Source organism: Neofelis nebulosa, chromosome 2 (genome assembly GCF_028018385.1).
Source record: "Neofelis nebulosa isolate mNeoNeb1 chromosome 2, mNeoNeb1.pri, whole genome shotgun sequence".
Lineage (NCBI taxonomy): Eukaryota > Metazoa > Chordata > Mammalia > Carnivora > Felidae > Neofelis > Neofelis nebulosa.
The window spans coordinates 30,383,936-30,407,541 of record NC_080783.1 but is presented as its reverse complement, the minus strand read 5'-3'; the positions used below and the strand labels follow the sequence as shown (position 1 = coordinate 30,407,541).

The 23,606-nt window shown below is 46.9% G+C and overlaps 1 protein-coding gene across 4 annotated transcripts in view; it reads left to right on the top strand.

Moving 5' to 3' along the window:
• Window positions 1–17,757, top strand: part of NRP2 (neuropilin 2) — a 116,844-nt gene extending 99,087 nt beyond the window's left edge. For 3 of the 4 annotated variants that reach the window (XM_058707827.1, XM_058707837.1, XM_058707855.1), the window contains exons 16-17: window positions 11,808–11,858; window positions 14,455–17,757. In XM_058707827.1, the coding sequence (XP_058563810.1) occupies window positions 11,808–11,858; window positions 14,455–14,759 (356 nt within the window). In that variant the 3' untranslated portion in view covers window positions 14,760–17,757. The remainder of the gene's footprint in view (window positions 1–11,807; window positions 11,859–14,454) is intronic. The other variant, XM_058707846.1, reaches the window with a different exon arrangement.
• The last annotated feature ends 5,849 nt before the right edge of the window (window positions 17,758–23,606 follow it).

Below are 23,606 nucleotides of genomic sequence, written 5' to 3'. Positions count from 1 at the left end.
ACTTATGGCATGTTCAAGGCTCCAAAATATTCCAGACTTCATTTTGGAGCAAGTAATGAAGATAATTCTACGATGACTATGTACCTGGAACTGTCCAGCTAGAGAAGTTTATAAAAGGAATATTCCATAAAAACTTCGAGAGAGGCTTGGGGAAACTTACCCTAAAAGCCAGATCTTGTGGACACATATTTTTCTTTGGTTCTCCCGTTTGGGTCATTAGTGATCAGTTATATCAAATACATAAAATATTTCTATCAGTGGGGGATTGGCGGGGAAACGTAGGCAGTACGTGGCAGTGAAATGGTGGTCAAGAAGAAGTTGGGGAAGGATTTTCCACCACCCCCTATTCCTGGGGTGTATTAAGAGCATTCCATCAGCCCAGGAGACTTCCTCAGGGGTCCAAGAACCATCCTTAAAGGTTCTAAGAAAAGGGACTGTCCAGAGAGCCTATTTCCACCAGAGTCCTACTTTTCCCCTCTAAACCCAGATCCAGGAAGGAATACTTTTTACATCCGTAAAACCTGTCTAAGGGGTGCTAAAAGGAAATAGGATTTTGGTTTTCAGATCCTACAGGAAACTCTGTTAGTACAGATGGCTCAGTATAGATGTCACTGTCTGTCCTATGCCAGAGAATAGAGTAGAATGTCCATGATGAGAGCATTGTGCCTCTAATGACAAGTATAATTACCCATTTTGTGTAAATGATCTTTGGCTTTCCTTAAAGCCATTTGTTCCCATTAGTAAAGGATAAAATGAAAGCCTCTCAAAAGTATTTATTTCAGGCAAATACCCAGGCTCAGTCAACACTTCCCTGAGCTGGCCTGGGGCCAAATTTGCCAGACTAAATTAAACCAGCCATCACTTATGCTTCATTAGCGTTCCTGTTTTTAGAGCCATGGTTGAGAATTTCATCGTTGCTCTTCCTGCTTTGGTTCTAGTCCCAGGGCTAATTCTAGAAGCATTCTCTCTTCCCCAAAAGGGCAACGACTGTTAGGACTCTAATCTTAGGCATCAAGTGCAGCACTGTTATCAGTGTGGTATTTCAGAACGAGCCCAAGCATAAATGTTACAGACATTGTGTTTCCATGGATCATAAATACCAGATGTCAAGGCCCCGTGTGTCTTCCTTGGCTCCCACCTGGCCCTTTATGATGGTTTAAATGTGTGTTCTTGCTGTTGAAGCAAGACACCACCCTCCCAGCCCAGATAACCCAAGCCCAGCCGATCTGCTGCGGCACGGCGTCTGCGTCCATCACCCCTCTTCACTGACTTTGCAGTTGTTTTGCACAAACATTGTGGCCTTTCTGTAATCTTTGGTGAAAAGAGCTTCATTTTTAAGTTGTGGTTTGTCCATGTTGTGGGCTACACATCTGAGCCAAGGTGTAGGTGCGGCTTGCTTTCGCTCTTTAATTGTGCACATCACTGGGGCTCTGCCAGCTGTCCTTTGCCTTTCGTCCCCTTTGGTGATGGCCCAAAGAAAACACAAAACCAATCCAACCAGAGAAAAAAGAGGGGAGAGAGGAACACCAGCTGATGGTCTTAGAGTCAGCAAAGAATCGCCTTATGTAAATAAATTAAAATCTAAGAATAGTGTGCGACTTAATTAAGCCTGACATAGATCAGGTGCACTGGAGTATGTCTAGAGGTTAGATATAATCAGGAACCTACACCCTCAAAAGGCGTCAGGCCACATGCCTCAGCCAGAATACACTTGCAGTAACCGTGTGGAGGAGTCCGTTTGGCCCCAGACCTAAGCGCAGTAGAGACGCAAGATGTGAAGAATGGCCAAGGAACAAAACCCCTTTTAGCATAGTGTGGCTCAATGGAGAATCTAGGTGCTTGCAGGCAGCCAGCAGAAACCATTCCTCCTTCCCCCCACAGCCCAGTGGGCAGAAGACCCAGAATCATTCTACTCTAATTGTCCTTAGGCTTTGCCGTCACCAACCTCCAAGAGCCCAAAAAGACTAAATGCCCACAGGCACTGCACCAAGAAATAGGAAAGGCTGTTTGAAAAATCAGCAACTGACATTCTAGCATCACCCTGGCGGAAGGGGGCAAACGTCTTGTTCTGGAGGCTTAGGACCAGAGTGGTCAGTGATCCTGAAAGAGGTTGTTGGGGGAAATTTTAGGATAATAACTGGCTGGATGTTTCTCTCGCTTTTTTTTTTTTTTTTTAACTTACAAGTTATACACAACGACATCCTGGAAATGTGTACGTAATACAGAAGAAGCAGAAGTCCATTTCATTGCTAACCAGTCCCACTCTCTTCCCCAAAGAGAGTAATCACGAGAAACAGCTTGAGGTATATATTTCCAGGCCTTGTTTTAGACCTTTACAAACCTGTATGTCTGTGTCCGGTTATGTGATCTGTTTGGTTGGATTCGGTTTTGTTTGCATAAATGGTATCACAACATTTGCTCCGTTGTCGGACAACTTTCTCCTTTTCGTTTCACAAAATCTTGGCAGTACCCACTGCCAGATTACCCCATTGTGTTTAGCTCTTGCATCGCATTCCATATTGTACCCTAGTTTATTAACTGCTCCCCTACTGGTGGGCATTCAGGTTGCATTTAATTCCGCTTTTTTTTTTCTGTTATAAACAATACTGCAATGAACATCTTTGAGGCTGCATCTTTGCGCACATGTTTCTCTGCGATAGAACGAGTCGGTCAAATGGTGTTCCTCGTTTCATTTTATCAGATGCTTCAAGTGGCTGAGGTTAACCTTTTGCAGTGAACCTGTCCCCATTTGAGAGAGTCACAAACTAGTGGACATCCTGGATTCTATCCCCTCCCACATCGCCACAGGCCACGTAATCTCTGGGGCTATCTCTCTCTCCTGGAGTGGGTGGAGCGCTTGTAAGAGAAGACTTTATATAGTTTTAGCTGAAGAGAATTTTAATTGCAGGGACTTTTTTTTTTTTTTTAAACTGTCAATTTGTGGCGAATGTGGCCTGACTGTAAGTGGCAGCTCACCAGAGCTGTGGCAGCTGTGGTACAGGGGTTAATTCCATCCCTGGGTTCTGTAGGCAGAGCCCTGTTCTCCATGATTAATGAGTTCCACTTGGTTTCCTCAAAGAATGACTGCACTGTGCCTTTCTGTTATTTATTTATGTTTCCTACTAAAAAATTCATGTAAAAAACATCCTTTAAGGTCAGTGCACAGTATTGTGCTGCAGACTAAAATATTCCGGCAGCCGCAAGTAGGGCCCACGTGTTGACAGAAAGTCTCCAATCCTTGGGGCCTTAGGAGCAAAGCGCCCACCTCGGTCCCCAGGACAGCAGGCTTTCCGGGCCAAAAGGTGGCGTCGGGCTTTCTTCCGAGGAGGTCCAGGGCTGCTGGGACCCAAGGAAATTGACCAGGGGGCGAGGTTGTTTTCTAGTGGGAGGTGTGTGTGCATAGGCAAAGCTGCCGGCCCCAAGTGGCTCCAGCAAGGAGTGGCGAGTGGAAGAGAAGCCAAGGGGCCTGTTTGGTCAAAACATCTTTTCCTCCAAGAGCGCTCCTCTGACTTCTACTGTGCACTAAGACAAAGGGATCTTGGTAATGGGAGTTGGACTCCGAGGGTAACGGACAGTGTCTACCGCCATTTGTGGGCTTTGTGGGCTTTTTTCTCCGCCCTGCCAAAAACCCAGGACTTCTGCCTCTTGGGCATGGGGTTCAGGTGGATAATTGGGGGGAAGTTCAGGAAAGAAAGCAGCATGAGCGTGTCATATGGATGAGCTCGAATATGTCACTGCAAACACACCCACACACGCGCGCGCACGCACACGCACACGCCTTGTTTTGTCTTCTGTGTGTAATTGTGCAAAATTGAACTCTTTAGAGATCATGAACTAACATACCCCTAGGCGAGGGCGCTGATCCAGAACCGGAGTGGTAGTATACCAAGTCTTGGCTTTCGGCAGTAGAGCGTTCTTTGTCGGGCAGCAGGACTCATTAACACGGGGCCTGGACTAGAGTTCTCTGACTTGCCAGAGAGCGGCTGGCTCCAGTAATGATGGCAGTGCAGAGAAAGCTTTGAGCTGGAGGAGGCCTTGACCGAAGTCCTGTTCTCAGCCAGCCTGCTAGTTACTGAGGCTGCCTTTTAGCACAGTCCGTGAAAGAACGATTTCGTCCCTTTGTGTTTCCTTACCGCCACCGAGGGGCTGGGAGAAGGAGGCCCGCGTGGACTTCCCCGTCGCTTCTCCTGGGCAGTTCCCAACAGTTGGCACTGAGGCGGGAAGATGGGCCTTAGGACCGAGGCGGGGGCCAACATGGATGGTAAAAGCGGCCACCCAGAGCACCTCATTAGCCTCGGCCAACTGCAGACCGAGCGTGTAAGCTCAATAATGGCGTTCATAGGAAGTCCAGACCCACGACGCCGTCCTCTGTCTCGCTCTGCAATTCGCCACGGGGCCTCCATCCCCTCCTCTTTCCCCAAGGAGGACCTGTCTCCACCCCTCTGCCTTTGTGCCAGATATCGTTCGTCTTCAACTTCCAGCCTCCCCTTTCTGCACCAACCCCCTCTCCTAGTGGCCCCTTCTCCTCTCCTCTGTCATTCTCATACTTGCTCCCCACCCCCACCCCTTCATCAAACTCTTTCCCAGAGAAATTGGGGGGCGGATTCCCTCAAACGAAAGCTCAATTGGTTACTTTCCTCCAAGTAGTTGTGTTCTTACTAGAGACCAAATTATTCTCTTATGTTATAATTACAGTCCTGGGATAACAGCAAGCTTCTGGGGAAAATCACCTCTTGAGTGGGTAGAGACAGGTTCCTTTTTGGAACCCCGAACCTCTTACCACAGTGTTGTTCATTCTTGTGTTCTGAAGTAGAGCCCACCTTTTAAGTAGAGCAAGCTTACTTGGTGAGCTACATAGGGCATTTTTTCAGGGCCTTACAGAATATGAGGGGAGGCTTTGACAAGACATCTCTTTTTCACAGTGGAAGCGAATGTGGTTTTGTTTCTTTGACGCCATTCTTTCACTCACCCAAGAGGTAGGAAACTACTCCACCTGAGTGGTGTTCCCATCATGCACACTTCCTGAGTATCAGGATTGGAGGAGAGAAGAAATGTCAGAGCCTGCTGGGCGAGCTCTCTGAAATGTGAACATGTGAGAATTTCCCTGAAATTCTAGGGTTTTCGCACCTTCATACTCTGAGAAGGTAGCCAACAAAAGAAGAATTTCTTTTTGTTCACGTATCTATTTCTTGTTGTTGACTTATCTACTGGTACTTATGAAGAAAATCTCTGATTTTTCAAAGACCTAGGGTGGAGGAGAGATTCCAGAATGTTCCTCCATCATCATTGCTGGGTGTTTCCAACCTGCACAGTTCTGAATCCCATCTTTATAGCTAAATATTTCTCTGGCTGCGTTTTTCTTATTTTCACATCATCGTTGGGGCTCAGTGGAGCCATTCTGGCCTCAGCTGCTCATCCGCCTCCACACTTGAAAATATTATTAGGTCATTTCACAGCTTTCTCATTTGCAGTTGGTATTTCCAACCCTTAGTGTTTCCATCTAGTTATTCAACTAAAAATAATAGGAAATTAATGGCTAAATTCAAGTTCAGACTCCAGATATCTCAAACCTGTGCTTTCCAGCTCGAAACCATTTGAAAACTCCAAAAAATATTTTTTTCCATGACTTTGCATATATTTGGCTATAAGCCCAAGAGATAAAAACCCATGATAAAGGATCTTCTGGTGGTGTTTCTCAACTCAAGCCAAACCCAGCAAGGGATAAATGGCTCTCAAGTACCCTGACTCTCTAATGGAGGAGCTTGGCATAGCTTTCATCAACATCTGAACTTTTGGCTCCTGTAGCAACTGGGGATGAACAAACTGAATTAGGGAAATTAAGGTGGTGGAGTGGGGCGGGGGGGGGCCCTCAGCCAAAACTAAATGTTAAACTGAATTAAACACTACAAAAGGCCAAGAAATATCTCCTAGTCCTTCGTTATTTCTCATTTATTTCAGTCTCAGGGTTACATCTCCTGCTGGGATCAAAACGAAATGGCTGAGAGAATTTTCTAAAGACTACTCCCATCTGAACAGTCCGGTGATTTAGCTGGCTCAGGGGTTTCAAGAACTTGGAATCAAATTCAGCAAGGGTTCTAAGTAGCCAAGAGCTTACCCCACATAAATCACAGCCCCAAACTAGGTGTCGAAAATGTGGCTTACTCGCCTTAGCACTGATTTGTTCAATGACTTACTGCATTTTTCTACCCTCCTTCTTCAATTTCATTCTCTTTAAAATAGAAGCGGTGACACCTGTGCCTGTGAAAATGAATGATTTCAATGATTTTCTGGGTGTAAGAGACTCTTCAATCCTTGCTTTGAAGGCCGGTTGCACTTTGGTGGGTTAAGTGGCCACGTTAAGGTTGGTTTTATCAGCCTGGCTTCCGTTAAGGTGGAAGTTTAAAACTTGGGGCACAATTTACCCACCACTTTTTAAATTACCAGTTCGCAGGGCTGATTTCTAGGGCAAATGAACCAGTATTGGAAACATGGGATCTCACAGCTTCCCTTTACCTATCTGTTTCGTGGTCTTCTCTTTCCACACACACCTTAAGGCAGCTGTCTTCAGGGAGCAACAACCTAGGAGAAGACAGACCTGGGGTGAAGACTGGAGTGGTGAGCAGAGTGGGGTTCTTTTCTATGGGAGTCACCTTGTCTGCCTCAACCAGCAGCCTCTTGAGAGTGCCCTCATCAGAAGGGCCCTCAGACCTTTCTCATTTTCTTCCCGTAAGACATAGAAGACTAGAGCAGGGAAGAACATGAGTGGTTACTTTCAAAGGAGCAAACTGAGACTCAGAGGGTCAATGACTCACCCAGACTCTCATACCCGCGGTGGATAGCGGAGCTCAGATGAGAAGTAGGCAACCTGTTCCCAGTGCAGTGCTCCTCCAAATCCCATGCTCCTTTCCTTCAGACAGAGAGCAGGGCGGACACTACACGGTTCCTAGAGGGTCTCTGCTACACCCTCTGGCTCACAAAGCTGTCATCAGCTTCAACCAGGCTTCTTACTCCACTGCTCAGAGTTCACGTGGAAGGGACTTTTCAAAGAAAACCAGTGTATTTTGGTGTCCTGAGATGATCTCCATGCAAATAGCCCAGGAATGGACTGTCCTCAATGATTTATCTGAAAGTAGTCAGTGGTTTGGGGCAGGCTTTTCACTTCCCAGCAGTCTTGTGAAGCTCCTTTTACGATGCAGAAAGTAAACAGAACAACACCCGCGCTGATACACTCGCGGTAGACCACAGCATAGCAGTAGTGGTGAAACGGAAGGTCGAAATTTTTCTGAGAGTAATTGCAGAAAAGCAGTTTAACACCAAAGGATCTTAATTTAAGAGGGGAAAAAAATGGAAGAAAATGAAGGAGAGAGGAAGATAGATAAAGGGGAGGTGCGCGCACACAGGCAGGTGCGTGTAAGGTGGGGAAGGAGAGAATGGGAAGCCAAGACTGGGAGAGAGCATTCCTCTTTGAGACGTAAATCATGCTCGGTGGGGAATCCCCCAGCTGCACGTTGGGTGTCTGGGGGTGTTTCTCCTGCATAACGTGTGTGGTCTGACACCACCAGGCAGCGTTCCAGACCCCACAGGGAAAAACATAGCTCCTTAGAGTAGGTTCGGTTTATGACTAGGTATGGCCGTTAACCTTTTGTGCCATAGTGTTGCAATTTACTGACAAAGACACTTGAAAATACGTGACTCTTCTAGGGTGGAAGGAGTTCTGGAACAGTCAGTGAGTGTTTTAATAACTACCCCCTCTGGGCCTCTTGCCCTGAAAAATCAGGACAATAGGAGATGGACTAAGACTTTGAATCACTCTCCACTGTGTACCTCACCGACCTCTTGACGGTGCTAAGGGAAAGGATTCCTGGGGAAACGGGACTTTGCAGCCTGAGGCTTTGATGACAATATGAAAATAACCAGGTTTTGTTGAATTAGGTTGTTTGCTTTTTAAGTAGTGGTGAGTCTGCTCACTTGATTACTTAAACTCTAGTAAACTCCGTTCCGGTCCTTCATGAGTTTACTTCTTCCTTTCACTGTGCGGGTTCACAGCAGCTGGTGGAGGAGAGGCGCAGAAACCTGACTCTCATGTAGGGAAATCCAGGTGGAAGATACGTGGCCAGGCCTGGCCATCTCTTTGAATTCCTTGATGGAGCAGACAAAAGCGAATTCAAGCCAAAAACCAAGGGATCAGTATATGAGTAAAAAGGCTCAGGTGCCACGTTCGAAGCCATTCCTGTCCATCAAACAGATAAAGGAGCTCGAACTCACCAACCGCCACAGTGCAGCAGCCTCTCTTCTGAAGCACCCTCCTCCCCACTCGAATGCTTTCCTTCCTGGCAGTGGCCTGGCTTCATGTGCCCAATCCTTACCCTGGATGCCAGCAGCATTTTAGAGTCCTGTCTACAAGCCCCCACGTTCTTTTATACTGTTTTGTCATGGACAAGTCTTTGCTTCCCAACCATGCTGAGGGGCCTTGACTGTAGACACCTGGTCCCATCCATCTTCATTTTTCCAAAAACCCAGTGTGGCTCCTGGGCACTTTGTAAACCTCTTTCATAAGTGAGGATTGGTTGACTGGTTGTGTAATGAAGACTACCCTTGGAAGAAGAAGGCAAATCAGCCTTCCCCCCTGAGTCATGCCTATCACAGAAAACATGAGCTTCAAATTTCAGACCGTATTTTCCCATTCATGAGAAGTCCTCCTGAGTTCCCATCAAAGTGTCTGGAGAGCGATGCAGGCAAAGAGCCAGAGAGCGTATATCCAGTCAACTAGGATCCGAGACAAGGCAGGCCTGTTTTTACTGTTAGAATAGGGTAGTAATTATATGCTGATAGATGCAGTGTCCTGCCTATACCCAGAGAACTTGGAGGCAGACCTGGGTGGAGGTGAGAGGTCACCTCTGGCCCTCACACAGTACTGAAGAGTCAGAATTCAGGCTTTGGAGTCAAACTGGCTGAGACTGAGTCCATACAGGGCCCCGGAGGAAATAGGGTCATGTGAGCACAAAGGGTGAAAGTGGAAGTCATGTGGGTGGTAAGATCCTTTCCAGATCTGTGTGATCCTAGAGGTGTGGCCCATTCCACTCACCCTTGTCCGTCCATTAGTCATAGACACACCCACTCACTAAACCAGGGTCCTGGAAGGTCTTCTCCAAGTTTGTCCTCATGACAAAAAAAGAGAAATTCAATTCGGTTCAGAGTCCCTGGTCCCTACATGCTTGTGCTATCTTTTGCTATCAGGGAGGTGCTACCTCTATTCTGTGCCTTGAGCTCATCATTTCTCCCTCCCTTCCACCCTTGCCTTGTCTTGCTAGAACTACAGGCACCTGGTGGGAGAGCCACACTCCTTCCTACCAGCATCCTGAGGAAACAAGGTGAGGTTTACCTATTGGGCTTAACAGAAAAGGAAGGCGGCCCATGAAGAGCAATGGGGCTTTTAAGAAAGAAAGCTCTTAATCACAGATATCAAGAATATTAACAAGGGGACTAGAGAAAATTGCTCTCAAAGCAAATTGCTTTTTTGTACAAATGTTCCCTTTATTTGGGTTTTCCCTAGTGTGCCATTCTTTCTTTAAGCCTTGATGAACAGATGCGCTTTTGAAAATGTTGATTAACTTATCCTTTTGTTGACCCTTCCCACTCACCCAAACTCCTGGGAGCAGTGATTACACAAAAAGCCAAGTCAAGCCTCTAAAGTGTTCTTCTTCACCTTAGGTAGCCTTTGATTCACCAGGTGCAGAAATCTCGGCCCATCTAAGCAATCAATTACATAGAACCTTAGAAATGGACCAATTCTTGGGAGGTCATCTCATCCAGTCCTCCACCTCCAGAGGCAAGAGGCTGTGATCTCCTGGGACAAAATGTACTCACACTCATTACCATCCTTTTACCCCTTTTCCTTTAAGATCAATGGCACATCTACTCCTTTCCAGCCACGGTCAATAGTGTCCTAAGAGTTCTTCCCTGAGGGTGTGAGATGGAGCAAAATGGCATTCTAGCCTCCAAGAATCTGTCACATCCTTGGCAGAGACCAAATCCCTAAAAGCAAGAACAGGATTTGGCCCAAAAGTCACTGGCAAGAGCCCCACAGTTTTTGTACTAGGCTGATTCGCATATTCTTATCCAATGTTCTGCATCTCTTAACCGTGAAGGTGTTAAGACATATGAGCATCCCATCAAAACGATTAGTGGATGGAAATGTGATGCTTTTCTTCCATGTTTGTTTGTTTGTTTTTTCACAAGGTTAAAATAAAAATCTCCAGATTGACTTTCACAAGCTCAGTTTGATCCCTATGACAGACACCTCCTGCCTCTTGTTGATTCATAGTCACATCTTCATTCCAAGGAAACAGCCTGGATTGTAGGGTCCTGGAGAATAATGCAGGGGATGGACATTGAGGTGGGGAAGCTGTTGTGACCTGCAGGTGCCAGTTGCTGTGCTATAAACATGCCAGAAACAGGCTGGATTTATGGCAAATTAGTGCCACATGGCATTGATCCTTTCAAGTGGGGTCCTGGCAAGTTGTTTTGTTGCATCCCTTACTAACGACCAGGGGGATCAAAATGTGCTTTAGCACTCTGGCCAGGATGAGGAAGACTTCTATCTAACATGACTAAAATCACTGCTTCCAGGAAAAGACTGAATTTCAAGTGTGGCGGTGATAGATCAATCCTCAGTTCATGTCATGGTCAAGTAGATCTTCCCTGAGATGTGCTGATGAGGGAAAGTTCAGGCCAGTGTGAAGTTCTTCTCTTCCTCTTGTTTGATAGTATTAGCTGTTTGGGATTTGGTTTTGCTTAAGCCTGAATTTTGGGGTATCGGTTTATAGTGCTGACCTCAAGGTTATGCACCTGACTTAGGGTTCAATATAACTCCTAACATGTCCATACACTTGCTAACGCCATCTTGAGCTGACAGCCAGGGCAGGCATAATTAACCTGTGAGAAACAAAGAAATGATAAATCACCACATATTTGATTCTCTTTGTTGATGTTTTGCCATTTTAGACCAGTAATTTTCATTGGCTCTGATTTCTGTAAGATGGACAGCATAGTGAATAGAGAGACTGTCCCACATCCCAACCCCCCCAAATTATCATAAAAAAAGAAAAGGATAGACAGTGATAATACTGGAGAAAATCCACAATAAATTAATTTAGCTCTTTTCAAGCCTGGGCTAGTCAGATGAGATGCCCACATTTGACCTATTCTAAGCCATAAAGAAAACCAGTGGAAAAGTAAACTGAGAAGGAAAGACAAGAGATATTAGCACAGATACGTGGAGCTGGACAGGCCTTATGACATTCTTTCCAGTCCTACTTCTACATGAAAGCATATAATGATGAAATGTGACTTTGTTGAATTACCATACGTTTATTTGAAAGCCAGAGGAGAAAGACCCTTATAGGATATGTCTACTTACATGCATGCATATGAGGAGGGTCCATTACACTAAATAAACCTCACATTTGTAGCAACTGATGATGGGCATGCCATCCAAGTTGCCTTGGATAAATGCAGACCTATAATGGCAATGAACTACAGTCATTACCACAACACAAGTGAGGAGTTATTTGGAGCTAAAGACCTTTTTTGTTTCTGTTCTTCTGGTTGCTGTTGGCAATAAAGACAAATCATTTGAAGGGGAAAGAATCCAGTAATGTACATACTAAATGATCTAGAAGTAGATGTGATTCTTTAGCTGCCCACTGTACTGGGGAGTCACTCTCAGAAAGGCTGCATCTCTGCCTGTTAGCCATGGCAATAGAACTTGTTATAACTTGATTTGTTTGTTTTCTTTTTCATTATAGTAGACATTCCAGAAATACATGGAAGAGAGGGCTATGAAGATGAAATTGATGGTGAGTATTGCTATGATTTAGCAGATCATCATGAAATTCAGGTTTGGTTATAAAGATGTCAACAAAAATAATGCCTGGGGTATGAGAAGGCCAGAATTTAGAACTACCAATCAGAAATAGAAGGGAAAAGAATCCAGAGAGCAGTGAAGAAACCATCAATTGCTTTGTCAAGGTCAGATTTAGAAATTTGGAAAGTATATTGAGTTCCTTCTGCCTAATCTGAAACAGCTCCCCCACTTCAGGCAACTTTCGACATTGATGGACTTCAAATCTGGATAAACCCTTTAGAAGTAAAAGCAAGGCTCTTCTAAATGTGTTGCTGCTTGAACCCATTGACCTCTTCCCAAAAAGGACCTGAGTAAATGAGTATAAATGTGAATATTCTCCTAGGCTTTCTGTGGTTTCCTGTTCCCTGGCTTGGGGGGGAGCCTTTCTCACACTATCCAAGACTCCAAGTTGGGGCCCATTGCCAGATTTAGGTTTCTTTTCTACAATGCCCATCTTGTATTTAGTCCAAGTTCTTTTCTCCCACTTCAAATACACATACTTCAAGAGGATAAAGCAAGAGCCCTGACTCGAGGGCCGCCGAGCAAACATGTAGATATAATTTCTCCCCTCGACTCAGAGCAGCACATGTCTGTCTGGGCTTCTCTGAGTGCCAGAGTTGATCTGCAAGAGAGATCACCACAGTTCCTCTCAAAGAACAACTTTAGACCAAGATTGATGCATTTAAGAAGAGATGTTTATAGAACAGCTGCTTTTAACCCGACCTTAATCAAACACTTCAAGTGTAGTTATAGAAACAGAGTGACTAACCCAAACAGCACCTTGTTAACTCAATGCAGACTCTCCCTGCGAAACCCCGTCTAACACTCCTTTTATGGGCAAAGCTGTGGAACTGGCTTAAAAGGAGAGGCCACAGTAGGTGTAGCAGCAAGAGGCACTATGATGGGTACAGAGAGCAGGGGATAAGGATACAGAAAGCCAGATTCCTATTCCTGGTTTAACTGCTTGCTAAGTCTGGAACCTCAAGTGAGTTATCTAGTCACCTAATTTCTTAAAAACCTGAGTTTCTTCATCTTTCTTTTTTCTTTTTCTTTTTTTTTTTTTTTTTTTTTTTTGAGAATGGGAGGTGGGGAGGAGAGGCAGAGAGAGAGAGAGACAGAGAGAGAGAGAGAGAGAATCCCAAGCAGGCACTGCCTGTCAGCATGGAGCTGGTCACGGGGCTCGATTTCATGAATTGTGAGATCATGACCTGAGCTGAGATCAAGAGTCAGATACTTAACCAACTGAGCCACCTAGGTGCCCCTGAGTTTCTTCACCTGTTAAAAAATTATAATAGTACCCTGTCTTCTTCGTGGAATTATTAGGAAATCTTACAAAATGAGCTGTGGATGTGGTCATGCCTTGGCCACACTATGGAAATAATAAGTGTATTAGTCTTCTAGGGCTGCTGTAACAAAGTACCACAAACTGGGGGTCTTAAACAACAGAAATTTATTTTCTCACCTTTCTGGAGGCTAGTAGTCCAAGATCAAGGGGTCAGCAGGGCCGGTTCCTCCTGAGGACCATGAGGGAAGGAAGGATCTGTTCCAGGCCTTTCTCACTGGCTTGTAGATGGTCATCTCCATGTTTTCAAGGCAATGTCCCACCTGTGTCTGCCCCCAAATTTCCCCCTTTTATAAGGACACTATCCGTATTAGATTAGGGCCCACCCTAAAGACCTCATTTAAAGTTGATTATTTCTATAAAGACCTTATCTCCAGGGGTGCCTCAGTGGCTCAGTCGGTTAAGCGTCCAACTCTTGATCTCAGCTCAGGTCTTGGTCTTGGGGCCATGAGTTTAAGCCCTGGGTTGGGCTCCACGCGGGGTGTAAAGCCTACTTTAAAAAAATTCAAGGTCCTCATCTACAAATAAAGTCACATTTGGAGGTACTAGGGGTTAGAACTTCAACATATGAACATATGGGGGACATAATTCAACCCGTAACAGTAAGGTAAGGTGTATGTCAAGTGAGTGTGGTGGCTTGAAAAAAGTCTGCTGCTCAGATGGCCAGCAATACTAAATTGGGAAACTTGTCATGTGAAAATAGTCTCAGCCTGTCTATCCTTTGGTTGAACTTGAAGCAAGTGGACGTGGGGGGTGAGGAGGCAAAGAAAGAAGCGTGCCCAGATCACGGGACCACCCCAGTGTCCCAAAGGCACCCTGAAGCTTTCATCAAAATCTGAGCTTACCTAGTTGGAGTCAAATTATTTAAATATCAAATACTTAGTACTAGCTATGTGCTGGACACCAAGCACTTTACAATTATTAATTCATTTAATCCTCCTAGCAACCCAGTAAAGGCAGCCTTAACAGTATCCCTGTTTTATAGATGGGAAGACACAGGCAGAGAGGTTAAGCAACTTGCCCAAAGTCACACAGCAAAGACCTGGTGAGGCTGGGCTTTGACACCAGCCAGTGCACTTCCAGGGTCCCCCTGCTTGTCCTTGTGCCCTGAAGAACCTCTACACCAGGCTGGGGCGGGGGGGTGGGTGTCAGTCACTTCACCTCGAAAGAGGCAGTGCCCACAATTCTCATATGCTTTGTGTCACAGATGAGTATGAGGTGGACTGGAGCAACTCTTCTTCCCCGATCTCAGGGTCTGGTGCCCCTTCGGCCGACAAAGAAAAGAGCTGGCTCTACACGTTGGATCCCATCCTCATCACCATTATCGCCATGAGCTCCCTGGGCGTCCTCCTGGGGGCCACGTGTGCAGGGCTCCTGCTCTACTGCACCTGCTCCTACTCAGGGCTGAGCTCCCGCAGCTGCACCACGCTGGAGAACTACAACTTTGAGCTCTACGATGGCCTCAAGCACAAGGTCAAGATGAACCACCAGAAGTGCTGCTCCGAGGCATGACGGATTGCACCCAAATCACATCTGACGCTTCATCCCAGCAAGAGGGGCTAGTGAAGATTACGTTGTTTTTTTTTCCCCCCCTTTGGAAACTGAATGCCATAATCTCGATCAAACCGATCCAGAATACCGCAGGTGTGGACAGAACAGACAGACGAGTAGAGGGAGGCAGGGCGATGCAGCTGCGAAGGGGGTTACGACCCACCCAGAAGCGCGGTGGCTGAGTTGTTGCTGGGACTAAGACGGGAGCTCATCTCTTTGGGGGTCACAGTTCTATTTCGTTTGTGAGTTTGTTGTTATATTTTATTTCTTTGGTCTGTGAGCAACTCAAAGAGGCAGAAGAGGAGAATGACTTTTCCAGGATAGAAGCAGAGTGGCGGTCATGGTACTCTGCTTCCTCTTTCTAATCAACACTTGAAAAGCAAAAGGTCTTTTCAGACTTTTCATCTTTAGGAAAAAAAAAAAAAAGCCGTCCAACTTATCCTGTCCTCTGATCGTTTTACGACTTTACGGGATTTGCTGTGTAGGTTCATGCCAGCCAACCCTACAAGCTGCCGTTTCCAGTCCTAGCATTTAAGTAGGATGTTGTTGCCTTTAACTTTTTTTATCCAGGGGAAAATTGCCATTTTAGGGTCAGCATGAATAGCTCTTTCTTATATGCGATTTAAAACAAACCAGAAAGGAAACTTCACACGTCAGAAATCCACAGAAGCACCTCCATGTTAGAAGCGGACAAGCCTTAACGTGCTTTGCAACTAGGAGCCATTCATTACATCTAGACCTAGAATTTGTGGCTGTGAGGCTACTTCGTGGGGCCTCTGGTGGTGGTTTTACTTTTTCTTTACCCTCCTCCTTGCTCTTCTAAAACATACACAAACACGCGCACACACACACACACACACGCACGTGCGCCCATTTGTCGGGCGTCTCGTCCCCAAGGCATAGCATTGTTTGATACTCTCAGAGATGGGGTGGTAAATACAGGCTGTTAGTATGTTTTTCCCCCAGTGAAATGTAACTGGAGACCACTGGACGGAAAGGAGAACAGTGGAGAGGGAAAAGGAAATCCAACCTCTGTGATCATGTCATAGCCAAGGCTAAACAGACTGTACAGAGACGTTTTGATGAATCAGTCTCTCCTATAGGCTAGTAAACATTGACTACTCCTCGGGGTTTACAGCATTTCAGGAGAGGCAGGTAGGATGTACGCGAGCTGATTTGAGCCAGAAGTATGCAAGGACTGCGGACCAAAACACTAACAACACTGCTTCAACCCCAGAGAGACCTATGTTCTTAGGTCTCTCTTAGGTCACAAACACACACACACTTTATGTATTTTTTATTAAGTGCCTTGAAACAATGAAGAAAACTGTATTTTCCCTCTATGTAGAAATCAGTGAGTATCCTCTAAGTAAGGCATCCCTTCTTCCCTAACCCCTGTGGCCCCACTGCCAGCTCCCCCAACTCACCGCTGATCCTACTAATGGATTAAGCCCTGCTTCCCGAGGCGCAGTCATAGCCCTCGATGACTCTCAGCTACTCTACAAGGGGAGGCATCAGAAAAACCGTGTGAAGGATAAGATTGTCCGCGTCAAGATCCAAATCTTGATTTTGTAGTAATGCCTAAAGATTGCCTGTGTGCTGGAAATACCTTTGAAACCCCACCAGTATGCCCAGCCCATTGCTTATCAGTGGTAAACTAACCGTCAGACCATTTTTGCTGCTATGGTCACCCACAAGTTCATTTGTCTCCTACCCAGGTGAAAGGGAAAGGGTGAATGGGACTGGCTGGTTCCCTTACATGTTAACTTACAGAAATACTAGTTCAAATGGTAATGTCACAGTGTTTTGTATGCAGAGAGGGAGAGTCCAAACCGACAGCTATTTATTCATATATGTGTGTCTTTGCGAGCCTTTGAGTTCTCTGTATCTACTGTGTATGTGAATGGTCATGTGGGACTCAGTGATGTTGTTGTGACTTTGACCTAGGGCCCGAGTGTCACCGCTGATCTCGCACTCGTTGGCACAGTGGTAGTTAGAGGTGAAAAGTAAAGCTGTCAAGCCCAAGGGCTTAGCTTTAGGACCCCCCCCCCACCCCACCCAGCATCTGCTGGGCATGCAGCAGAAGCAAGTTTTTCATTAGCCCACCCTCGTCTTCACCTTCCCACGTAGCTCAGTGTTCAGGAAGCTAGCGAGTCCTAGGGATTTCCAGAAGTTGCCTGCAGAAGAAGGGAAGTTCAAAAGCCTACCCTGGGGGTCCTGGCCCACTCATGCTCAGCGGGCCATTGTACAGTTCCCCAAAGACCAGCCCTGTCTTCGGCCTGCAGTTCGCCTCTAAGTTACCCACAAGCCAACCTGCATCCCTCTCCCAGTCCTCGAACCATACTCACCATTGGCTGGTTTGAGGCCCTGGGTGGGCCCTGCTAAAGGAAAGCTGGCCATCCGGGGCTGCATGTAGATACCTCACCAACACCGGAGGCTGGGCTGTCCTAAGACAGAAAGACAGTGGGGCCTGATTCTAACTCGGCCAGGGGGCACCCTGGTGCGTTTGTTTTCTCTATCTGCAGGTAAGCTAGCTGACCCGTCTCCTTGAATCGTTCCCTTGGGGAAACCCAACTCACAGTATTGATCTCCTTTTTTGCCTTGTACTGAATGACACATTACCTCCACGCTCTCCCGGACTAGGCAGTCAACAGGGCCACAGGGTTGCTTTCTCTCTTGGGCGGGGATGGGGAGTTGACAGGGTTGAGGGTCCGAGGAATGAGCATGAATACAAGAACACAAGGGGAAAGGTTAAGCTGTCACACAGAAGATTAACTTTTCCAGAGTTTGCAGCTAAAGGTATTCGACCATTCGCTGGCTGAGCCAGATCATGGGAACTTGAGAGCTTTTACTGTGATTCTTCAATGTAAAAAATAAACGACAAGGTCAAACTGTGTTTATATGATTTGTATAAAGCCTTTTTAAGATTGCTATTTAAATAAACATTATACCAGAGATATTTTTCTGCGTATTTTTTATTGGAGACAAAGAGACTTGGATTGAGCATGACCAAAGCATCCCAGTTTGCCCAAGGCTTCCCCAGGTGTTAGTACTGAAAATCTTATGTCCCTGGAAACCTCTCAATCCCAGCCAAACCAGGATGGTTGGTCATTCTCCTAGGACAATGTTTCTAAACACTTCTTATGGAGTTAGTAGGTCGATTGGCTGGCTTTTTATAAAGTGAAAGATGGGGATGGGGAATGGGCTACCTGGACAGGTCGGCTACTTTAACTCAAAGGCTTGCCCAGTAAAGTTCCAAGACTATGATCCCTGTCAACCCCCTCCCCCACCCCCAAGATATTGCCAATCCCCTGCAACTTTTGACTCTTCGCTGCTTCTTCCTGGTCAAACATTAGCTTGTCAACATCTGTGCTGATTTTAAGGTCTGTGACACTGCTCCTCAAAGTGTGGACCAGCGGATTAGCATCACTTGGGAACTTGTCAGAGTTGTACATTCTTGGGCTCCACTCCAGATCTACTGACTAAAACACTCTGGGACGAGGGCCTAGGGATCCTGTGTTTTAACAGCCCTTCCAGGGGGTTCTGGGACACTTTCAAGTTTAAGAACCTCTGGTCTCAGAGAAAGGCAAAGTAGCCTGGCCTCCCAAAATGGTCAGGGATCTTTTCAACGATGGGTTATTAGATTCAAAGCAAACTAGACTTTGGCCAGGGAAAGCTAAATTAGGAGGTTGAGTTCACCTCTAGGCAGTACCAGGTCCCAGGGAAGGAGGAGGGAGAAGCTGTACTATGAACTTCCCACATACACATAAATGGGAGACTCCACAAGACAAATTAGCCACCCCCCCCCCATCCTGAGGCTGTATTCACCCTGGAAAGGAAATTTGGTTCAATCATTTACTCAGGAAATGTTTTTGAGTACTTCCTGATTCTATAAGCTCTTGGAGCTTACACTCCAGTGAAGGGGACAGAAAGCAAATAGCCAAACACATAGAATAAGGACTGGTTATGTAAAAGCAATAAACCGATGGCTCTGATGGAAAATTACTAGACACTGAAGGTGTAATATTTGTGTTACTTGAGTTTGTATTTGCAAAACACGGCTCTTTATTACTGATGTTATAGGATCTGCAGTAATTACATAAAACTGTCTAATTTTAGAGTCAACAACACTTACCATAATGAAATCTAATGAATCTGAAATCTAATACAATATATCTCTTTAGAACTCCCTTTAAAAAATCACTAAGGTCACTCCCACTAACTGGGTGGTCAGAAAAGGCCTCTGAGGAGGTAATATTTAAGCTAAAACCTGAATTGACGGGGAGGAGTCAGCTCAGCCAAGTGCCTGGGAGAAGCTTTCCAAATTGAAGGAACAGCACTGAGAGATCCCTGCTGTGGGAAAGAGTTTGCTGCGCCCCCTAGGAACACAAAGCAATGGTTGGTTAAAAACAGGATCATGAGGGGGGGAAAGGCATGGAGAAGAGGCTGGGGAGCCGGGTAAGATCCTTTAAGGCACAGTGGGGAGATACTCTCTGATCTGTATCACCCTTTGGCCTTCCTTAATTTAGAGAAAAGACAGCTCCTCACCCTGACCCCCACCACCACCCCTTGCCATTCTTCACTGGCCAGTAAGGTCACCACAGTCAAATTTCTGCAACTTCCCTCTCTGCCCCCCTGTGATCTTGACGGTATCATGTGTCTCCTGAGATGCCTGCTTCTATCATATTACTGACCCTAGCAACAATAACAGAGGTTACAATGAAAGCAAATTTGTACTTGCCTTTAGTTGAGCTTTTGGGTATTTTCAAAGTCCTAAGAAACTAATAATATCTCCCGGTCCCTAGCCATCTAGTGTTTATATAAGGTCTTTTTTTTTTTTTTTCCTTATCTGCATCCTTCTGGAAATGTTTATACAACCCTCAGGGGAGGGAGTGAAATGAAGTTGGAACAAGCCCATCCTTGAGGGAAACAGGACCCATCTGGATGCTGAGGTGCCCTTGTCTCTGCAACGTTGGTGGTAGCGATGGCGGGGGGTGGCGCACGGCAGGGGGAAGGGAAGCCTGAAGAAGAAATGGAAAGATGACTCGGTTCCAGCTCTTACAGGCTTCAGGCTCTAATCCCAGGCTGAGCTAAACAAATTCCTGGGGAAACATTTTCCCCGCCAGGGGACTGGGTGTGAGAGGAGGAGGTGACGGTCAGAATAGGAAATGCTACCTGTGTGGGTCCTCAGAGCTGCCTTGCATCCACCCACAGGCTCCACAGAAACTGTGACTCTTGTTCCCATCAACAAAATGGGAAGGGCCCTAAGAAGCCAAAGGCCTGGGAGGCAGAGGCACAGCTTGCTTCTGAATTCTCACCTCTCAGAATTCCTGGGCCTCGCTGCCTGCAAGGCTTGGCCTCCTCGTTCCTTTCCTTTGACCCTGTGAGGAGCTTCTGGAGGAAGGGCATGCCTTCTCTGTACTCCCTGAAGACCGGGCTGAGAGACCTCTGAGGGAGGGGCTGCAGTTGTTTTCGCAGCTTATCCAGAGAATGACACCTGTTTCCTCTCTCTTCCCTGCCAGAAAACCCCATACAACACCTGTGTGTGCAGGCCCACGGTTCCTGTCACGGCTGGCTTTCAAGTGCTATGAGAACAAGAGACCCTTCCACTGAGGACTCACGCCTCACCTGGCCCCAGGGTCTGAGCCTTTCCTCATCCCTCCTCCTGCCCTGTGGCACCAGGTTAGCAGGGCCCCTCTCTCCACAGAGGACCCGGCCCAAACAGGTCCCACACAGGGTGCAAAACCCTGTCCTGAGGCCCAGCACACAGAGGGGCCCAGAAAAGCCCTCCACCAGCAGGGAGGTAAGGCCCAGGGGCCAAGGACCCAGGATGTGAAGATTTGGGGTGCTCTGCTCTGGGCCCCTCACCAAACCAGCCGGCCTGGGCAGCCGCGGTCAGGCGTGGACTCTCTGACACCCCCATTCGGACAGAGTCCCCTGGAAACCGGTACAGTTCTTGCCAAGGGCAAGCGGCAGCCTCCGCAGCCCCCAGGCCTCGCTTAGAACCGTCTGCAGGGCCAGGATGCCGCGGTTTGGAGCACAGCTCCGCTAATAAATCTCCATCCTGAAGCCCTTGACTGCCTCCGCTGGGAGTTGAAGCGCAGCCTTTCCGAGCGCCCGCTGGCTGCCCCCCCCCCCCCCCCCCCCCCGCCCTGCCAAGCTTCACGCATAAGCGCCCTGGCAGGGCCTTGCCTCCAGAGCCCTGGCAGGCAGCCTTTCTGGATTTGCCCTCTTTCTCTACCTTTCCCCCCGCCACCCTTACCACCTAATCTTCTTGATTACTCACATTTCTATTCCCAGCCAACGATTTTTAAATCCTGTGGGAGTTCAAAGAAACCTTTAGAAGGTTTTGAAACGCACAGCGCTCTTCTAACCTTGAACGTGGGCATGCTGAGGAGGTGGGAGAGCTCTGGTCCCAGAACTTGCGAGAGCAGGGTTCTCAGTTTTGCCTCAGAGCACAGTGACCTCGGGAAGGTGATGCACATTTTGGCTTTCCCATCTGGGCAGAGGGCAGTTGGGCTAAACCAACTCTGAGCCCCAGGCTCTGACATCCTAGCGATGGAACAGTTCTGTTTGGTTGTGTGTCGCACGGTCCGAAAAAGCTCTGCAGAGCCTCCTGTCCCTGCCTTGCCCCCGTGTCCCTACTGCGGAGGCGCCAGGGAGCACATCCTTGGGCTCGACTGCACTGTGGAGCTGGCCCAAATCCCAGCTCCGTCTCGGCATAAGTGCTCTCTTTGCCAGAGCCCCGTGGAAGCAGATGTGCTTACGGGTCTCCCACTAACTCCTGAGAAAATAATTAATGCATGGATTCATTCATGTAGTGAACATGTCTTATATTAAATGCATGCTATGTGCCTTGCTAGGTGCTAGGGGACAGTGATGTGCATAACGGACGTGGTCCCCGCCTTCGAGGAGCTTACGATCCAGACGGACATAAGTGAATCCAAGAACCACACGAATCTATCATCACAACCGGGGCAAGAGCTGTGGAGTGACGTGTGGACAGCTGTGAGTTCGTGAGGGGTCAGGGAAGCCTGAGCACCGCGGCCCATGGGAGCTGAAACCCCGGGCCGGGTCAGGTGAATGGGAAGGGCAGGGGGAGAATGTGTCAGAGAGAAGGGCCAGCATGGACAGAGGTTCGGAGCCAGAGGGAAACCCGGGTGGAGCAAAAGCGGGGGGTAAGGAGAAACGTCTCTCCCCCCCTTTGTACCAGGACCTCCAGCTTGGACCCGGCACTTACCATACAGACACAATAAGTGTTTCCTAAAGGAATGAGTGATGTATATCAATTCTTCCTCATTGCTACCTATGCTCCACTCTAGACGCAAACCTGACAGATTTCCTAGAGGCTGCACTGAGAAATTATGCCCCCAAGTTCCAACGTGGAGATGGGCACTGTTTCGGTTTAGATATGATGATTCAGGTTAAATATATTCGGATTAAAATACCGTTGAAAAAGTTGGAGGCTTGCCAGAGTTACCAAATTAAAATATCCCGTGCAGCCACTGTGGAAAAGAGGAGGGTGGCTCCTCAACGTGTTATTCATAGAATTACCACGTGATCCCGCAATTCCACTCCTAAGTACATACACCCAAAAGAATTGAAAGCAGGGGACCAAACAGATACTTGTGCACCCACATCCACAGCAGCGTTATTCACTGTAGTCGACAAGTGGCAGCAATCCCAACGTCTGTCAACAGGCAAGAAAATAAACAAAATTGGGTACACGTGTATAGTAGAATATTATGCGGCCTCAAAATGGAATGATGTTCTGATACATGTTACAACATCGACGAACTCTGAAAATATTATCCTAAATGAACTAAGCCAGACACAGCAGGACATGTCCTACGATTCCACTACTAGGAGATACCTAGAACAGGAAAACTCAAAGAGACAGCATGTGCCTTAGAAGTTACCAAAGGCTGGCGGGAGGAAGAATAGGGAATTGCTGTTTAACAGGTGCAGAATCTGGGATGGTGGAAAAGTTCTGGAAATGGGTAGTGGTGAGGATTGCACAACATTGTGAATGTGCTTAATTCCACTGAAGTGTGTGCTAAAAAAATGTTTAAAACGGTCAATTTTAGGGGCGCCTGGGTGGCGCAGTCGGTTGAGCGTCCGACTTCAGCCAGGTCACGATCTCGCGGTCCGTGAGTTCGAGCCCCGCGTCAGGCTCTGGGCTGATGGCTCGGAGCCTGGAGCCTGTTTCCGATTCTGTGTCTCCCTCTCTCTCTGCCCCTCCCCCGTTCATGCTCTGTCTCTCTCTGTCCCAAAAATAAATAAAAAACGTTTAAAAAAAAATAATAAAAATAAAACGGTCAATTTTATGTTCTGTACATTTTACCACAATTTAAAAAAGCAGCTTGCCTTTTTTAAGAAGTCTTATTTTTTATGGCTAATACTCGGGACATACTCAAACTGAGCATTTATTCTTTGTCCGAAATCTACGTTTAAGTGGGTATCGTGCATTCTATCTGGCAACCCTAAATGTGGGGCTTTATCTTCACCATGAGCTTCCTAGAACCTTCCCAGGATTCAGGTACCATCATTTCAAAACCCAAACTGGGTGCTTGTGGTCTGATAGGGATAAGTGTACAAAATAGGCTAGGATATCAGGGGGGTGCCTGCCCTAATTATAGACTCAGCCCTACACAGAGGCCACGAAGTGACTCCCTCAGCCCTCACTCGCTCCCTCAGTGAAGAGGTAGAGATTAAAAATCTTGGTTGGGCTTCCCATCTGTTGTTTAATCATCATGATCCACAAATGCAGTAAAAGCTGGTTGTAAACGCCGTCTTACGATTGACCAC